The sequence below is a fragment of the Drosophila tropicalis genome, unplaced genomic scaffold, assembly GCF_018151085.1.
Source record: "Drosophila tropicalis isolate 14030-0801.00 unplaced genomic scaffold, ASM1815108v1 contig_158, whole genome shotgun sequence".
NCBI classification, from domain to species: Eukaryota; Metazoa; Arthropoda; class Insecta; order Diptera; family Drosophilidae; genus Drosophila; species Drosophila tropicalis.
In genome coordinates, this window is record NW_027172602.1 from 5,142,525 (window position 1) to 5,161,830 (window position 19,306).

General features: G+C 39.7%; 1 protein-coding gene across 1 annotated transcript; it reads left to right on the forward strand.

The window, feature by feature from the left end:
- The first annotated feature begins 1,696 nt into the window (after positions 1-1,696).
- LOC137587026 (chondroadherin) lies at positions 1,697-18,975 on the forward strand. The gene is made up of 3 exons (XM_068303264.1): positions 1,697-1,794; positions 13,479-14,184; positions 17,506-18,975. Exons 2-3 carry the CDS (start codon positions 14,062-14,064, stop codon positions 18,664-18,666), a joined length of 1,284 nt encoding a protein of 427 aa, XP_068159365.1. The 5' UTR covers positions 1,697-1,794; positions 13,479-14,061; the 3' UTR covers positions 18,667-18,975.
- The last annotated feature ends 331 nt before the right edge of the window (positions 18,976-19,306 follow it).

The following is a 19,306-nucleotide window of genomic DNA, read 5'->3' on the forward strand; positions in this document are numbered from 1 at the left end:
GCTGATTCTCAAGCTGAGCCTGAAATTGGCCAGCCCACGTGTTGGGCAGGTCAAAATAAAATAATACAAAAAAATCTAAAAAAAAAGCAAAACTGAAAGTGGGAAAAGGTCACAAAAAAAAGGAGGTTAAGCTGAGCTGTTTTTCCTCCTCCTCCTCCTCTGCATAACCCATGCCACCCCATCACAATGCCCACTTTAACGCAATGGACTCGGCATATTGGTGTCGGTTATCGCTATCGGTATAGGGGATTCCCCTTTTGTGCCGTTCGCCTTATTTTATTTTAATTTTTTTTTTTTGGCAAACGGAGGCCACGTGCGTAACCAAACGCCAGCGACCAACGACTGAAACCGGGCCGACTGGACCGAACGATGAAACAGTTAAGCATACCGAGGCAATGTTCGGCTAAGAGCTCGTTAGTCGTAACTTTTCGGTTCCATAAACGAAGGGCATGCACGAGGCACGAGCAAGCATACTGTTGGCCAACGATTGGCTTCAGGACTTCGTCTAACAGCAGCAGCTCTGAGCCTGTTCCGTGGTTGTGGTCCTGTAGTCCTGTGCATAGTCCTTCCATAGTGTTCTGTACGTAATCCGTTCGCTTGGATTTCTGTGTGGAATTTAGTTGCGTGTGGTAGCTTGTTGACATCAGTACAGTAGACCGGGTTGCCGGATGTGAATGCGGATGCGAATGCGAATCGTAAGCGAAGCGACACGTGCCATTCAGTCAGCCAGCCAGCCAGCAGTAGTCAGTTTCGTGTTTAATAATCTCGACAATAGCATAGCTCAAAGTGTTGGTGGGTTTCCCCGTAAAATTAAATCCTCAAACAAACAAAAGAAGAAAAAACAGACTAGTTTCTCTAACATTTCTTTCTCTTAGTTTTTTTGTTATATTTTTTTTGGGTTTTCCATCTTTTTTTTTTGTTGGATTGTGTGTACTAAAAAGGAAACATGTGAGATGAAGAGGGAGAGAGAGAGAGCGAGAGAGATACACAGAGAGATATTGTTTTGGCCCTGCAACAGTTGCCGGTTGCTGATCTGACCTGCGGTCAGACTGCCTGCGTTTAGCTAGTTTTGCGGTTACTTTATCGTGGTCGCGGGCAATTTGAAAGCCAACACCGAAACGCCGATTATTATAAATGCAGTTGATAGATAGGATAGAGAATGAATAAGAGTTTCGGTGCAGAGGAAGCTACCATCAGAGAACATCAGAAGCCATTTTGCATTTTCCTTTTTTAGTCATTTTCTACACAAACAGATTTTTGTTTTTCTTTATTATTTTCTTTCATTTTTGTGTGTGGTTTTTGTGATTTGTTTCTTATTTCACTTAAAAATTTTAGCCAACTTGCTGCAGCCTTTTTATTCACTCCACTCTCTCTCTCTCTCTCTCTCTCTCTCTCTCTCTCTCTCTCTCTCTCTCTCACTCATTTCTCACGTTGCTGGTGCCTCCAACACTCCTGACTGCCAATGCAGTTGGCAGTTTTGCAATTAAAGACTTGCTGCTCGACGCGTGAAATGCAAATATAGTAGTTGAAAGTGTGTGCTAAAACTAAATGCCAGTCGCAACCAACCCATGAACCCGCAACCCAAGCATGAGTATGAGCATGAGTATCAACATCATCATCACCAGCATCATCATCATCATCATCTTCGACATCGGCAGCAACAGCAGCAAAAACTACACCAGTAGCAGCAGCAGCAAAAGCAGCAGTAGCAACAACTGCAGTTGCACCATCTGAGATTAGGCAACAATTGCAAGTAGAGAAGCACAAGGCACAAGCTTCAATGTATGCGCACAGGTGAGTGAGTAATAAAAGCCCAACCAAAGCAAAATGTGATCTTTGCGAGATGGGCGAGAAGATTTATCCATGTCATATTTATTATTCTGCTTGTACAATAAATGCGTTTAAAATATTTTATAGCATACTTTTCAGCTACTGCAACTGCTAGCCTGAACAATTAATGCAAGCAACGATTTAAACGATCATACATGATCATTGGCAATTAATTTATGATGGAGAAAGCAATAATATATTAAGTAGTTTATTGATAAACCAAAGTGAGCACTCATTCATACGCCCTGTGGCAAATTATACACAAATATTTATGTGATTAGTATTTATGATCATTAGTTAAAGTGAAGCGCAGTTATAATCGAATTCCGTTGGATTCTCTGGATTCTCAATGTCAGCTAATTTAGACATTAGAAATGTATTAGACGCTATTGGCTTGGCAAGCCTCAGTTTTGGTGCCGCTGTTATTACTTTAGTCTTGTATTATTCTCTTTTGCAGCTTGAGCTGTTCGCACCTTCACATCACCAGCAATATTTGCTGGAATTTTATCTTGCTGCTGGTGATTTTCATTAGGTTCTCACACTTCTTCTTCCCTTTCTCTCTCTCTCTCACTCGCTTTACTGGTTAAAATTCAAAAAACGCAAACGAAAAAAAGAATAAGGAAAAAAAATCACAATATTTCGATGCGTATTTTGAAGTGTTTCGCCCAGACTTGGTTGCTTGCTTGCTTGGTCGATGGGAAGTGAAATAAACTGGGGGCATGTCTCTCTCTCTAGAGACACAACTAGCACGTAATGTGGCGAGAGTTACCCGTTTGCGAAGGGCAGCGAATTAAATTTTATGCCAACTGCATTGCCCTTTAAGACGGTTGCGATGGAGATAGGAGAAAGAGTCACAGACCGAGTCCGAGTTGTGCCACAGTGTTTCTTTTTTTTCCACTTTTTTTTTTTTTTTTTTTTTTATTTTTTTGGCTAGTTGCAGTCTCGTCACAGGCCGCAAGCCGCGCTCCGCACACACACACACACACAAGCATACACACAATCGCTATGCCACCGCAGCAAAGTTACATTTGAAATTTTATTTCTTTCGTTCGAGGCAAAAAAAAAAAAAAATATGCAACAAATAAAACGAGCTATGAAGTTACTACCACAGTTGAGATATTTCTTTTGACCTGATTGTAACATTCATACGTACCGCTGCAGCTTAAACCATACTACATTCTGTTATCATATTCACACTGATCCATTTACAAGTGAACTTTATCACTCATACAATATTTTAAAGTAGCAATTCTTAGAATCTAAAAAGCATTTTCTGAGGGGGCAAAAGAAACTTTTAAGTTTTAAGTTTTTCTGACTAATTTTGTGACTCGTTTAAAAACAAATTCATTTTTTGTTTTGCTCATTTGTTGGTTGTGGAGATAATTTAGATATCAGAGTACAAGTCGCTTGTTTATCACAAAATTGTGTAAATGATTCATGCAATGTTTTTTTCTCATATTGCCATAATCAATGGAAACATCCTTAGTTTAAACATGTAGTAATTAGTGGCTAATTGTAAGACTTGTACTAAATAATTATGTAAAATGTATTTGTGTGGTAATTGTGGTTGTAACACGATAGTGATTGATTGTAATTGATATGAAATCTATGTGAAATTTTCATTAAATGCATTAAAAGTTGTTGAAACTACATAACGATGAAATGCGAAAGTTGTTTTGAAATGCTTCAACAACTTTTTCAACAAATCGTTTTCACATATGCCACATACACACACACACACACACACATACACACAATATATATATATATATATCAAATATATATATATTTGATAGTTGATATTGGTTTACATTGAAGTATATTTATTGAACACTTGAAAACAAATTGAATAGCTTGATCTTACTTTTGGTTTGAGCACATATACTTGGAGTTACCTTTCGTAGACCTCACACACACACACACATACTCACACACAGCTCGACTGCGAATAACCACAATAGAATGGAGAGAGCAACCACTTGGACGGCCCGTCATCTCGATAGTTTTCTTACTCTGCACCACATTTTATTTCATTTTGTTATTCTGCTGTTTAGTCCTAGTTTTGCTTATTTTTTTCCGTTCTGGTATGTAGAGAATGCTTTTGGAATCAGAACGCCAAGCTAAAACTACAAAAAAAAAAAAAAACCTAAAAAACCAAAAACAAACAAAATTTTTGTGTCACTCCCTAACCCCTTTCATTTGCCTTGCCAACGATTCATGCAACTTTGCTCTCCCCTATGATGGTCACTAACCCGTCGTCTTAACCATAGTGTCTTTTGTGTTTTTTTGGAATCTCACTGCGTTAACGAACATAATAACCCTTTTCTCTCTAATTACACACCAAATTTACTACAAACGAGCAATAAAAATCATCCAAGCAAAATCTCTGCATTAACCACGCCCCCACTGGCTTAACCACTGGGTAGCCCCACTCAACCAACCAACCACCCAACCACCCACGATGGCAACGAAACGTTTAAATGCAAATGCTTTTTTCTCACGCACAACACAAAAAACATTAACAACAATGACAATAAATGAAAGACATTAACGCTAAGCGATCCAGTCTCTACCCACCCATCCCCTCGTTTTCCCTTTTCTCTGTCTTCCCCTCTTTTCAACTATGTACATACATTCCCCCCAGGAGCAGGTTGACGTTGATGTCGCCGACTGGTGACAGTGACAGTTTCCCTCTCATTCACTCTCTATCTTTCTTTCTGACACTTTCTTTGTCCCCTGTTTCCTGGTTTCGTCTCCCCCATTTTTCTCTCTCTCTCTACCTCTTTGAAACTCCTCGCCATTCAATGAAATAAATTTTAAACAATTATGAATTTCACAAGGGAAACACAGGCAAAAACTGAGCAATAGCAGATAAAACGCTAGGCAAAAGCAAAACAAAACAAAAAGGGAAAAGAAAAGTAATTAAATGTTCATAATTAACTTTAAGTTTATTCTAATTTTTGGACAATATTTTAATTAGCTGGTTAATTTTTATATCTTACTAACTTTACACTTGATTGGCATCATTTGAAAAAGAAAGCAAAATTAACTGCTAATTCTCTAATTCCACGTCTCTATCTGCTGAAATGACAGATAGAAATCGTCCTGATAGAGTTTACCTGATAGAGTTTCACTCTTACACAACAATCGAATTAGTCAAGAGCATCCGCCACTCTAAAATAGATTACGGACTACGGAAGTGTTACTAAGACAACAATTATTCCATTAATGATAATACTAAATAATAAAACAAAGGCAAAGTATGCCCTATCAACAACTCAAGCCATTTATATTAACAATAATTCCTTTATCATCGAAACTACAAAAAGGATATGCATATGGGACTAACACACAACCAGCAATTCCTTTAAAAGAATCGAAATCATTGTCATTCATTTCTGAATAAAGCAGGGTATATGTATGTAACTATACGTGAACATGTGTTCGGTCACTATATAAATCATATATTTAAACATATACATTTTCAATATGCAGATTCGCTCAATAATCCAATAAGTCCCGCTAGATGGAAACTCTTTGCTGTAGATGCGGTCAAAATTGGGTTTCCCCTCCGCTTACCGCTTATGGCAGATTCCACGTGTAAATGCATATTTTATATTAAGCCATTGTCAGCTAAACTCATTCCCTCCTGTCTCCACACTCCGTTTTTAGCTGCCGTTTTTCCGTCAACACTGAGTTTAACCTTAACATGTCATAATTTGAATAAATTTGTTTGTTTTGTCAAAAGGCTTGCCTTGGCCTCGTCGCCGACGCCAAAGTCGACCTTTTGGCCCTTCTGGTTTAGCCCGGCCCGACCTAGCCTGGGTAGCATCCTTCCTTTTTTTTTTCTTTTTTGGTAAGGTTTACATAATTATTTGATGTCTCCACCAACTCTCAACTCGAACTACATCTGTCGCTGTGGTTGACTCTGGGGTTACTTCCACTTAAATCCAAACTCTCGACATTGGAGCAAAAATTTTACGCGACGTAATCGTAATATGATTATCCAGAGCAACACACAGAAAAACCTCATTCCCTTACTCATTTCGCTCCCTCATCTGTTTGTGCTTGGGGTGTGTGTGTGTGTGTGTGTGTGTGTGGGGATGTGTTAAATAACTTCCTTCCGGTGGCGACAACCAACAGCAGCAGCAGCAGCAGCAGCAGTTGGGCAGAAGCCCATCAGACCCGGAGTCGGTAGTTCATACTCGTATATCCGTTTCCGCCAAATGATGCCGCAGAAATGTTCTAAATCTCATATCATCATTTACGCAGTAATTTTTAGCAGTCAAACAGAGGCTGAGCAGAAGGGGCATATGGGGGAGATAAGCACAGAGGCAGACAGCAAGCAAAAAAGGACACTTCATTTCCATCTCCATCTCCATCTCCATCTTGAACATCTCTTCATTCTATAATAAACAAAGCTTCAGCTCGCAACTCATGCGAGTCAAACTCTCGGGGCACGTCCAACTGGGTTGCCCCTATAAGGGTGCGGGGTGGCAGCATGTGGTAAGGGGGGTGCTCGACTGTGGCCCTTTTCTATGCTACGAGTGTCCTTATTTTAATCTCAACACAAGTTAACAGCATTGTTGGCAGCCGCGTGCCATTCGTGTGCTCCCTCTCTCTCTCTATCCACACCTCTCTTCACCCATAACTACTCTCTTTCACTCTAACTCTGATTCTGCGGCTAGAGAGATGATGGTGGGTCTGTTGGTCCTCCATCCTACATCAACATAATGCTTCCCAACCGCAGTACCTTCTGCCCGACAGTTCGCCAACACAACTGCCACACACCGACCCTCCGTCTAACACCACCTCTTCGTCTTTATCATCATCGCCAACTCAATGCTGACTGCCAGCCTGCCATTTCCCTTTTTGCCTCCTCTCCCTTTATCATTCTCATCGTCATTAGCAGTTAGCATTCAGACGGTGTCGCAGTCGCCGTCTCCTTCGTTCATAATGTTATGATGGCTAAAAAGCTAATTGCGTTTGTCTGTGTTAGTTGGTGACATTTGCTCTCGCTTATACTCTACCTCTCTTGCACCCACACACACAGACATAATCTTTCCCTCTCTATCTCTTTCTGTGTGTGTGTGTGGTCTCTTTCTCTCTCTCTCTTCTCTCCTGCTCTAGTTCACAGTTCAGCTAACGCTGACGCTGACGTCAACGTCGTGGCATTAAATGTCAGTGGAGTGCGTGATCCCTGTAAGTCGTCTAGTTACACATGTTTTTATAACCCAGCTTTGTTGTTCTAGTTGTTGTCGTTGTTGTATAGCAATATTGTGGGTAGATTAGTTTCAGATGATATGTAATTTGATTAGATAAATATATGTATGTACAGGTATATTTTATATTCATTGCATTAACCACTTTTAATTAAATTGGTATTCTGTAGAAAATACCTTTGTATTTAGAGTTTCCCCAGATTGATTACATAGAATTACAGCGACTTTTGCAACACTGAAAAATTACAACGACTTTATGGAATGTTATTCATTGGAGCAAAAGGTTATCGTACACGATTTTTAACGATTTTTAAGTTAAACTTTAATCAAAGAGCTTTCTTTGATTTAGATTGCTAAATCTAATTGATAAACTAAACAAAAATGAAACTTACCGAGGCAATCAGCTGGTCAATCAGGGTAACCATCTCTTGAACTGTTACAAATATTTATCTTTGACCTTGATTTAGCTTTTCATGGGTATCAGTTAGTCTGTGCAAAATAAATAAAATACTTTGCCAATCTACTTTCTCATTCAATGCTTTCCTTTGTCTTTTGTTTTTCTTCATCGTCATCGTCTTCATTTTGAGTCTCATTCTGAACGTTGTCCCTGTTGTCGCCGTCATAGTCATTATCTCATCCTTAGCTTTTGGCAACTTGTTGTATCATCTGTATATAGTAGACTAGACTTTGCCCCGCATCCGTTGGATTTCGCGGGGGGAAAATACGACAGGATCACTTAATCAGTTGAAGCGGACAGTATCTGGCTGTCTTTCTGTCTCTTTGTCTGTCGTTGGCTTTCTCCCTTTTTGCACACTACTTGCACCTGTCAAGATTGGCCAACGTCTAGGCAAAGTCCGTCCTTAGTGTGTGTGTGTGGTGCTTATCAGTGACAAATCACCAAGTGGATGCTGAGCTGACAACAAGAAGTGTCATCATTAACGGAAACAAGGCAAACAAATGATAAGGCCAAAAGCGAACGGACAACTTTTTGGCAAATTAAATCAAAGAGAAGGGTGGGAACAGACAGATAGTTAGACAGGCAGACAGACTGACAAACAGACAGACAGCAAGCGAGCCAGCCAGAGAAAACAAGACTAGTTGGTTGGGTAGATAACGAGGGAGGAATTCCTTAACCAATGTTGTTTCAAAACACAGTTTTCTTACCACAAAATCAAGCACAAAATCGTATTAAATAACAGTTAATTACAACGTCGAAGGCTAAAGTCAGCGCCATCTACAAAATAAGGACCACGAGCAGAGTGAGAAACCCAGAGTGGCTTTCATTGAACCGCCCATACCCGTACCCAATCCCATAGCCACTTCTTCTCATCTCTCATACCCGTCTCGCCCCTTACATACCTACAAACATACATATGTATATGTATGTATGAAAGCGTTTTTGGGTTTAGCTTTTATTTGACTATGAGTGGGGGTGTGTCTGTGTGTGTGGGTGTGGGTGTAGATGTGGATGAAGAAGTAAAAATGTGGCAGAAGAAGACTCTTTGGATATTGGTATTATAGTGTAAGGGTGCTTGGGTGTTGGGCCAAAGATGAGGTTAGAAGGTTAACTTGGCCATAACCATTGCTGAAGCTGCTGTTGCTGCTGCTGTCGAGTTTGAGGTCAAAGCTAAATGGTTGATGTTGAATTAATTAATGATATGCTTGAATGATTGATTATTTGACTAAATGATTGAATTATGTGCCAGCATGGGTCACTCTTCATCACACCACACAACAACACCACACCAGGTCCAAAGATTTAGGTCCAGCCAACCCACACAAACTCTTTCACCCTGTCGCTTTCTCTCTCTCTCTCTCTCTCTCTCTCTCTCTCTCTCTATCTCTCTCTCTCTCTCTATGAGCTCTACACAAACACATCCAAACCTTTGACCTTTGGCCAATAATTCACGCACACATACATATACAAGCTTCATGTGATTTTATATTGAGACTAATACAAACAACCATAAACCCCGATGGCCGATAGCGCAACGTCTGGTTTTAGCCTTGAACTCAATTCACATAAGCCCCCTTGTCTCTTGTCCCTGCTCCCTCCCCTCTTCGTCCTATTCGTAATCCTATTGATACCTTTTTAGCCATATATTCAGCTAAATCACCGACACTAAATATACGAAAAAAAAATATGTATCACCCTGAACGAAATTCATTTGCAAACATCAATCAATTAAAATCTAATCGAATTTTTGCACAACAAAAAAAAAAAAAAAAAAACCATTAATATTCTTTTTTTTAAATATCAATATTAGCAACGACAAAATTTATGAATTTTACTAAGCCAATTTTATATCCAATTCTAGCTTGTTTATTTTCAAATATGAGAGAAAAAATTTCAAAATTCAATTGTCAAATAATTACATTTTTTGAATTTTACTCCGATGTTTGAGTTGTCGCAGAAATAGCTCTATTTATGGGCTTTAATATTCACCTCGAATCGACCAATTGTCTTCAATGACTATATTTTATATATATTGTCATTATAGCATGACTTTTGAAACAAACAAACAAGAACTCAAATGACAAAAACTGCTTCTCAGGAGACAAAGAAAATATTCGAGAATTTTGGCCTGGGAATGGAAGACCTATTCCCCTAGAGTCTTTCTGTCTCTCAATTTGTATTTGCAACTTTAACGTTTCTATGCCAAATTTTAGTGAAGATTATTTCCTTTTGCGATGTTGAAGTGAAAATCATTTGACTTTAATTTTTAATCACATTTCGTGTCGAATCACTGTCGATGTCTAAGTCAATGACCAAGGATAAGAAGAGTGCGATGAGAGGGGGTGAAACAACTGTAGATGCAATCGAAATGAAAGTGTACAAGGATATTGTGTGTAAAATCTTATGAGTTGAGGTTGAGATTTGGTTCCGGGCTGTTGGCATTGCTTATCCGTCAGCTCATCAGCATTGCTCATTGTAAACATTTCATAATTTGATTAGTGACATTTTGCACAGCCATTTGGGTGAAAAGATAAGGCAGTGCTTACAGGACACAGGACGCAAAGCGCAGGATACGAGATGCCGGACTCCGGACAATAAACCGGGGAGAAACTGAACTGGACTGAACTGGACTGGCGAGCTGCCAAAACTGCAATTAAAGTGACCTGCAGCAGTAGCAGCAGCAGCAGTCGATCATTAATGAAGAGTCCTTTTTGGTAGAAGCACTGAAGTTTGGCTTCCCCTTTTTTTCACTTTTTGCTTTTGCTTTTCAAGCAAAAGCAGATGCAGTAGCAGAAAACAGAAATAAGTTAGTTCAGTCTGTTCTGCTTCTGTTGATTGACTGATGGCCTTTGCTGACTGCCTGCCTGCAGGTCCCATTGGTTCCCCTATGTCTAAGTCCATGTCTCTGGCTGTGTGGGCCCTTGCTGTTGCTCTTTTTGTGAAATTATCTTCATGCCAATGACTTAACCGCTGGACCAGCTCCCGTTTGCTTTAAACTAAGGTGCCGAGGTCTTTTCCACAAACGACAAAGTTTGAAACATTAGCCCCCTGCCTGGCCTGCCCTGGTGTGCTACGGTTGGTTTCTAGTCCCGGCTCGCCAGTCTGGTCGAAGGCTCACTCTTCCGTTAGGTCCTTTTTCCACTTTCTTGCTCGCATGGCAAAGTAATTCTATTTGCTATTTTACTGGCTTTCCTCTACTTATCTATTTAACATTCGTTTGTCCTAAGCATTTACTTTGCTCATTTATCTTTCACAGGACTTGAGAAAAGAAATTTCAACTTAAATCTATATACATACATATGTATGTATATATGTATATATAGAAAAAATCATAGTTGATATTATTTTTTAATTACCCATAACTTAAGTTTACAATGCAATTCGCAAAGAGGCAAACAAAAGATGGCAAGAAATGCAAAACAATAAACTGTAAATACAAAAGCTAAATAAAAAGAAAGCTACGTTAAAAATGCAAGTCATTAGTTTACTAAAAGTTAATTGAAATTGTACCAGCAAATGAAAGTATAAAACACAATGTGAAAAGGAATATTTTATTTATTAAAAATACAGAAAATTTCTGTGTTTTGAGGTTTTTCAACATCTTACAAGCCTTTTGGACTATTGATAACTGTATCTTACTTCTTCGACTGTTTGGGTCTTTTTTTTCGTTAGTTTTCCAACACTTTATGGCAATGGGAGCCATGCAATAATTCGACAAAAACCAAATATTTTTCAATTAATATTGAAACACAGAATCATAATTACCAGTTGAATCCTTTTTTGAGGCTTCGTCTGCGATATTCACATCAGCATGTTTCTCTTCATTTGAATTCAATTCAATTTGAAGGCATTATCAAGGCATTTTGCTTATAATTATTATTTTACTGTCTCGAAATGTCATAGGTTAAGTTCTCAATTGTCGTTCGGTCTCCTGTGCCTGTTCTACCTTCATTTCGCATCTTCCCCTGCCTGCCACACTTTCTCTCCTTTGTCCTTCTTAATGTTCAATTAAAAGCTCGTCGGACTGCTGCTGCTGCTGCTGCTTCTGCTGTCTGTTGCAGCTTTCAAGGATTTAAGACAACATCAGGTGGCGGTGGCTGCTTTTGCCTGTCCTGTGCCGTCCTCCTGTCGTCCTTCTTGCATATTTGATTTGTGCATTTAAACATTTCAAACAAACCTAAACCCTAACTCAGCCGTTTGGCTCCCTTTGCCACACCCGTTGCCGTCACTTATCCAACACAACACCTCACATCGACCCCACTCCACCTCAATCCCCAGTTCTGTAGTCCAATCCAGTTGGCGCTGCCATTGCCAGGCTCTATGGCAATGGGCAATGGCAAATGCTGGCGATGCCCGCTCATTGGAAATTCTCTTTCGAGTAATTTTAGTTATTATTATTGCTTTGGCTTTGTTCGTTTCAAGTTGCAGCAGCTGCAACTTAACTCCAACCTGGGCATTATTTATTATTAATGATTAACAAGCAGCAGCAGCAGCAGTAGCAGCAGTAGCAGTAGTAGCTATATTCGGGCCATCAATGCCACAGACTAAAAACTGAGACTGACTCTCTTATGACCCCGCTCCAGTAGCTGCATCCTCCTTCACCTATTCTTCTTGCCTTGCTCTTTTCTCTCGCTCTCTTATGTCTAATCTGCGTATAAATTTTGCATGTCAGGTGTTTTTCGTTCGTGTCCAAGTTTGAAAAGGCTTTAAATGGAAAGGTTTCGGCTCAGCCGGGATACCCACAAGACAAACGAAACACAAACAAACACAACAACCAAACAAACAAGCAAACAGCCATTCAAACAAACAAACAAACAGCCAAACAAATAAGCAAACAGAAACCAAAAATTGGCAACAAAATGAAATGCCACATTCATCTGGGTTTAGACATATATTTGGCCAGCAACATTGAGACTTTAATCAAAATCAAGAAAAACAAAACACTTTTTTGTTGTTTTTTAGTTTCTCTCTCTTCAATTTTTTTTGCATTGTGATTTTTTGTTTGCATTACCATGACTAAAAAGGGACTATGCAGCAAAAAAAAGCTTAGATTATGAATATTTTTACATCAGACGATTCTAATTGGTTCTCTATTCAGTTGTCTACCTCTTCTTGTTGTCCTCCTTTTAAAATCAATTTAATCCTTAGATTAGTCCACAAACATTCAATTCGATATTCCCAAAACATTGTAAAACTCTGAGTACACTTATCTTCCGATATATGTATGTATGTATGCTCAAAATGATCATGTTTCTAAAGATGCCTTCAAAAACTTTTACCATGATCAACATCATGCTGTCGTAAGAGGAATCATAAGACACTTCTTTATCGAGTACCTAGGATCCTGTGGAATTGCTTAAATTTCGCTACTATATTTGTATTAATCTCCGTAGTTTAGGATTCGTAAAAGCACGTTATCAATAAATATCCTTGTTTCTAGCAGTTTTAATGATAACAAGTCATAGTTAACAAGCTTACTGGATAAGAACTTGGCTGTAGTTTCAAGGCCTTTTTAAGCTAGACTTTTCAAGAATATAACTACATACATAGTTATTGCATTTGTTGCATTTTTTAGATATTTGCCGTAATTGAATTAATTCTACCCTTCATTTTATGTACATATGTTTGTATATGGGATAAATGCCCATAATAATAAATGTTCATTTTTATGAGTATATAGGCTAGCTCTATATGCATATACATACATATGTATGTATATATACATAACTCTGTATGTTTATTCCGTGTATTCCATTTATAGTTTGAGTGAGTCATAAGTTTTAAGTGTCGCATTGCTCCATTCAGTCGAACTGACGACTCGAATTCGCACAATTGCCATTTTGCTCGACATTCTCCGCCAAAGGAGCCCAGACCTTCCCCACATTGCCCCCACACTGTCAACCACCTCGCTCTATATCTCTCTCATATATATCTCTATCTCTCTATTCTTTTTGTATCGTTTTTTACAGTTGCTCGCGTGCCACGCCCCCGCAACGCCCACGCAGCCTGGCAACGGCAGCATCAGATATGGAAGCATAAATAAATATGATTAAGCTTAAGAATATATAAGAAAAGAGAAAGAAAAAAAAACAGAACTGAAAGAAAGTAAAGCAAAAAAAAAAAACGAAGGAGCAAGACGAGAAAACAACAACGAGAAGAAAAAGAAGAGAAGCAAAAAGAAAGTTCAAATGAAATAACGCAATAGAAAAACATAAATAAGTACGAAAAGTAGAGGGAGACGCGGAAAACAAGGCACTAAAGGCCCAAGACGACGACGACGACGGCGGCGAAACATCAGGCAAGCAAGCAAAGAAGTAAGTAGGAAAGGAAGGACACAAGCACGAAACGGACAAAAGGAAGGAAGGACGGAAGGAAGGCAGCAAAAGAATAGAGGTGGAGTAGCACTAACAGCAGCAGCAGCAGCAGCAGCAGGAGCAACAGCATCAGCATCAGCAGCAGTAGCAGCAGCCGGAACCGGACAGCAAAGGACTAGTAGTAGAGAGAATCGAGCTCAATTACGCCGCCAAACTGTCGTGTCAGCAACAACGTGAAATGTGCAATTCCTGGCTGCTGCTCATAATTGCGCTCTCTGTTGTCGTCTGCCTGTGGAACTCGCAACAAACCGAAACATCCAAATCATGCCCAGCCGAGTGCATCTGCTTGTCCCAGACTCAAGTAAGCTTAACAATCTACTTGTATTACCTACTACCCACTACTACTTCACCCTCAGCTAGGTATTCGCCCGGTTTGCTTCAATTTGGGTTAGTTTGGGATGGGCTAGGTAAATGAGGAATGTTCTCCTGGTATATATACATACATACATCCGTGAAACGCATTCAAGTGGGTACAGTGAAAATATTTCATTTGAAAAATGCACTACAAAATTTATAGATGAAAATAAAATAACTAACCAACTAATAAGTTTTGTACCGCGAATTCCATGTCTAGTTAGTCAAAAATTTCAGCAGAATGGGCTTTAACTAAAATCCATTTGCCAAGTAGCATCACCGTGGTGGAAGTGCTATTGGAATTAAACTAAATAAACAGTGGGCTAAGATTTAACTCTTTCGTATTTGATTCTAATAATATTTACTCGATTAACTATAATAATTTATAATTAACTCTGTTGTCGGCGTCTTCTGTTAGTTAAAGTTGTCTTCATCGATACATAAGACTTAAGCGTCTTTGCTATCTATTCGAGATTTTATAGGCCTAACGCAAGTTTTTACTTTTTCAGGATAAATAAGCTTAGCTTAGTTTTCCTCTCATTATTTACCACTGTGGCAAAAACCAACAAGAGTCACTCTTCAAGAGTTGTATGCAAGTAATTGCAAGCGGGTGGACAGAAGTCAAAACCATCATCATCATCGTCATCATCATCAACTTCAGGTCAGGAAAGGGCTCGCAGTCTAAAAAGAGTTTGAGCATTTCCCCATGGGTAACTAGTGATGGAGATGGAGATGAAGATGGACATGGAGATGCAGAGATACGGAGATGAGGCAATGGCCACAGATGCTCCAACTGCAGATTCTCCTTAGATGATTATGAGGCTGATGGGGCCAAGAGAAGCGTGAGTGGAGTGGAATGACGGTGGATGAAGACGTGGGATAGGGGAAGGGGCAGGGGCCAAGAGTACTGCTCCCTCTTTGGGCCTGGTGATGAGCACAAAAATTAAATCGAAAATGCAGGAAAATGGTTATTTTTTCCTTTTGTTTTGCCACAGCCTGCTACTACTGCTGTGTTCCACTTGTTACATTGCCTGTGGTGATGCTGCTGCTGCTGCTGCTGCTCCTTCTCCCCATTACACCCGCTTTTGTGTGTGTATGTGTGTGTGTGTGTGTGTGTTTGCCATCCTTATTCAATTGTCTCCCGCGAGAGCTTGTGGAGCACGCTTAATGCGAATCCTTATTACCAGTGGGAACTAAGTACTGGATACTTGGCCATTTCCATTTTTCTTCATGGTTTTTTTTTTTCCTTTTTTCACTCACTCTATCTGGCAATTCTCTTTTTGTACCCAAATTGAGAATTTAAGTGATTTCATTATTCCAGATTATGGACAATGCAATGATTTACTCAGCACTCTGAGATGGCGAAAAATGTGTATAAAAAAAAAAAAGTAAACCAGAAAGGGGTAAAGTAGTCAGTCACAGAAATCCCCGCTACTCTTTCTCTCGGCCTTTCTGAGCACCTGCCTTTAGCAGTGTCTCTATCTCCCTTTAACTGTGCCTCTCTCTCTCTCTCTCTCTTTCACTCCTCTTCTTTTTTTGGCTGTTTTTCACTGCAGTAAACTGTATTTAAGAAGCAAAATTAGTCCGAGCCCAGAATGAGGTAACAAAAGTTCTTCATTTTGTTACATTTTCCTTGCTTTCATTCCACTTTTTCTTGTTCTGCTTCTACATCGTTGTCGTTTCTATGTACATATATATATATGTATGTATGTATATTATTTTTGGTAGGGTCAACACAGTTAAAGTTCTGTGAAGGACTTGAATAACCTGGTTATTTTGGTTCTCGCTATACTCTACACGGCAAACGTAAAAAGTGTAGCATACTTATTTGGGTCATGAATCTTGCAAAAGTTAAATAAAAATTAAAAAATACTTCTATGCTTCCAATCAGACTTAAACAGTTACTACTCCAATGGAAAAGAAATGAACAGTTGATGCAAAATGTAGGGTATACAAAACTTCATTGCTACCTGAGTTACTTGCTTTTTCTGTTTGTTGTTTGTGTCGTATGAAAAGAGAATTTCATTAAATCGAATAACGCAACCGAAAAAAGAAACACAACAAACGGTGGGATAGGATGGTCGAAAGGTGGTGGTGCGGGGGGAGGAAATAACAACAACAATGCGAATTGTAGCGAAAGTAAAAAAAGCGAACGAAAGAAACTTTTAATTCGTTCATTTAAAAAGGTGAAGCGTATGAAAATTGTGTAAATGTTAAGCAAGAACCAAAACACTGCCAGATTCTGATGGCAACGTGAGGGATGAAGGGTAAGGGACGCTCCGGACAGATTGTATGTAGTAGACAACGTGACAACCGATGGACAGATCTTCCATCTACACAGGCAATGTAGGCGTCGGACAGGGGGCAACGGGCGGCATCGGGGTCACCCACTGACATAGACAAAGGGATGTGTTCCGGCTATCCGGGCATTGTGGGGGAAACATTTGGGAGGTGTGTGCAAAGGAAACGCACACATCAGCACATAATAGTTATAAAAAATAAAAGCACAAAGCAGAATAGCCGACAAAAACCAAAAAAAAACAAGCACACGAAACGCGAAAACACAGAAAATGGGCGACAACCAACAGACGGAAAAAGGCAACAACAAAACAATGGAAGACGTACGATGAGCATGGCCAACAGGACGAGGGCCAGGACAAGCAGGAATTGGAGTTGGGGGAGGCCACCGCGGCGGCGAATGCCCCGAAGCGGAAAAAAAAATTCGATTTAATTTTATTTGCAGCAATAAAGCCGCAAATTCAATTTTCGCGCCACGCAGGAAACAAAGTTCCCCTTCACCTCGTCCTCGACACACAAACCAAATTCGAGGCGGGGTTGTCTTGTCCATCTGCTAAGAGTTGTATTCTGATCTGAATGAAACTGGGCGGCCTAGTGGGCGGGGGGTGGGATGACACAGGGTGTCAATGTATCATAAAGCAAAAGTGATTAATGTCAAAGTATTCAGACACTAGATCCAATGGCATCCTGTTGCCGCCGAGAGGAAGAAGAATGCTTCGCCAACAAGAAATTAAACCAAATGGATCTGATGCAATGAAAAAAGTAAAAGACTCAAAGAAAACAACAACAGAGAGATAATCAATATAGTAAATATAGTAAATATCAGAGACAAAACGGGGAAACGGTAAAAGAATATAATGCCTTAAGAATAAATACATTAAATTATTTAAATATGAATTCTATAAACTAAGTAAACTAATTTCCTGTTTCTTTTTCTCTCTCTCTCTCTCTCCTTCTCTTCCGGTGTCAGGTGCTGTGTAACACGGGCGGTCTCGACCAGATACCACTGCGACAATTGCCAGCAACTGTTGAGAATCTGGCGCTAACGAAAAACAATTTTCCGATCATCAAACCGGACTCATTTGCCGGTCTGCGTGCATTGAAGAAACTCTCACTGGATGGCAATAATATAACACGTATTAAGCAGTTTGCCTTTCGCGGATTGCCCCGTCTCAAGGAGCTATCCATACAGTATACACCATTGCAGACGGTTGCCCAATTTGCATTTGCCGGTCTGCAGAATCTATCGACAATATTATTGAGTCACAATCAAATTCAACGCATTGAGGGTAATGCATTCGCTGGCACTTCAAATATCAAGTTGATTCTGCTCACAAACAATCCGCTGATACGCATCGATAGTTCAGCCTTCTCCAGCTTGACGAATGTCGGCCATTTGATTCTACCGTCGGGTATAAGGAGCATCGAACAGGACGCCTTCTTTGGCATGGATGCGGTGGGTCTGCTGAAGCTGGCCTATATGGATCTAAAAGAGATCTCACCATTCACTTTTCGTGGCCTGTCGAATGTGCTGCTGCTAACGTTACAGGAATCCGATTTGGGTGTAATCTGTGCTGATGCATTTACCGGACTTACTCAAGTTGATACATTACAAATATTGAACAATAAGATTGATTCAATTGAGGAACTCAATTTCACCAATACGGCGGCCATTAAACATTTAAAATTCCATGGCAATCATGTACTTGAGACACCTGATCCGAATGCCATCATTGTGGATGGTGTTGATCATTTGCAGCTAATTAACAATCATTTTCCCTGCGGCTGTCATATACACACTCTACTGGATGGCCCACTAGCCGAGGGGGCTCACAATCTGAGTGAGTTTCTACAAAAGAACTATTGCATCTCGCCCCTGGAGGTAAATGGCAGGGTCATGAGTGAATTGGATATTGATTCAATCGGTCGATGTACGGATCAATTGACTAAAGGCAATTTGGGCTCATCGGCAGCCTCTCTTGCCCTGGGCATTAAGTGCTCCATGTTCCTGATGGCAGTGGCCAGTTGTGTGGAATGGCGTTATGTGCGTCTGCTGGCCCAGCTCTTTGCCTGGCGGCGGCGAAGGAAACGACGAAGGGCCACCAGCTGCACCAGCACCAACTCCAATTAGAAGCAATCCAAAACCAAAAAAAAAAAGAAAAAGAAAAAGCAAAGAATAAAAAACACTCGCTTGTGTAAGTAAAGTAAACGGAATGGCGAATGGGTAAACTGTAATAGTAAGTAAGAAAAGTCAGTCAGTCAGTCAGTCAGTTAGGCACTGGCTTAATCCCACTCAATTCCTCAAATGCAGCAGTAGCAGCTGCAGCTAAAGCTCGAACCTTGAACCTCGAAGCAATAGGGTTAGCATACAATACGAAAATCAAGTCTGAATGCCGACTTCTAGTTACCCCATTAGCACTGGCTAAAATGCCTTAAAACGCCCCGCAGTGATTCGTCTGGCAATTTAACCCTTTTTTTTCTTAGACTTTAGCATTGTAATACAGTTTTACTACTTCAAACTAGTTGGGATAAACCAACTAAATGTAAGGAATAAAAAAAGTGACCCAGCTTGAAAATTTCGTAGACTTAAAAATTCACAAAGATAACTGAAACGAGTTTTATGTTCTATTAAAATTTAATAAATCATTTATTTTTTTGGTAATTAAAACCATCGAATTTAAAAAATCAAATATAAATTTACTATATGAGTTGGCAAACGGGTGATCAAGAGTATATTTGTATATGTATATAAATTTGTTTATGACAACTTC

Coding starts and splice junctions, on each gene's coding strand:
- LOC137587026 (XM_068303264.1), top strand. CDS start 14,062: ATGTGCAATTCCTGGCTGCTGCTCATAATTGCGCTCTCTGTTGTCGTC. Junction 14,185..17,505: donor TCTGCTTGTCCCAGACTCAA/GTAAGCTTAACA, acceptor TTCCGGTGTCAG/GTGCTGTGTAACACGGGCGG.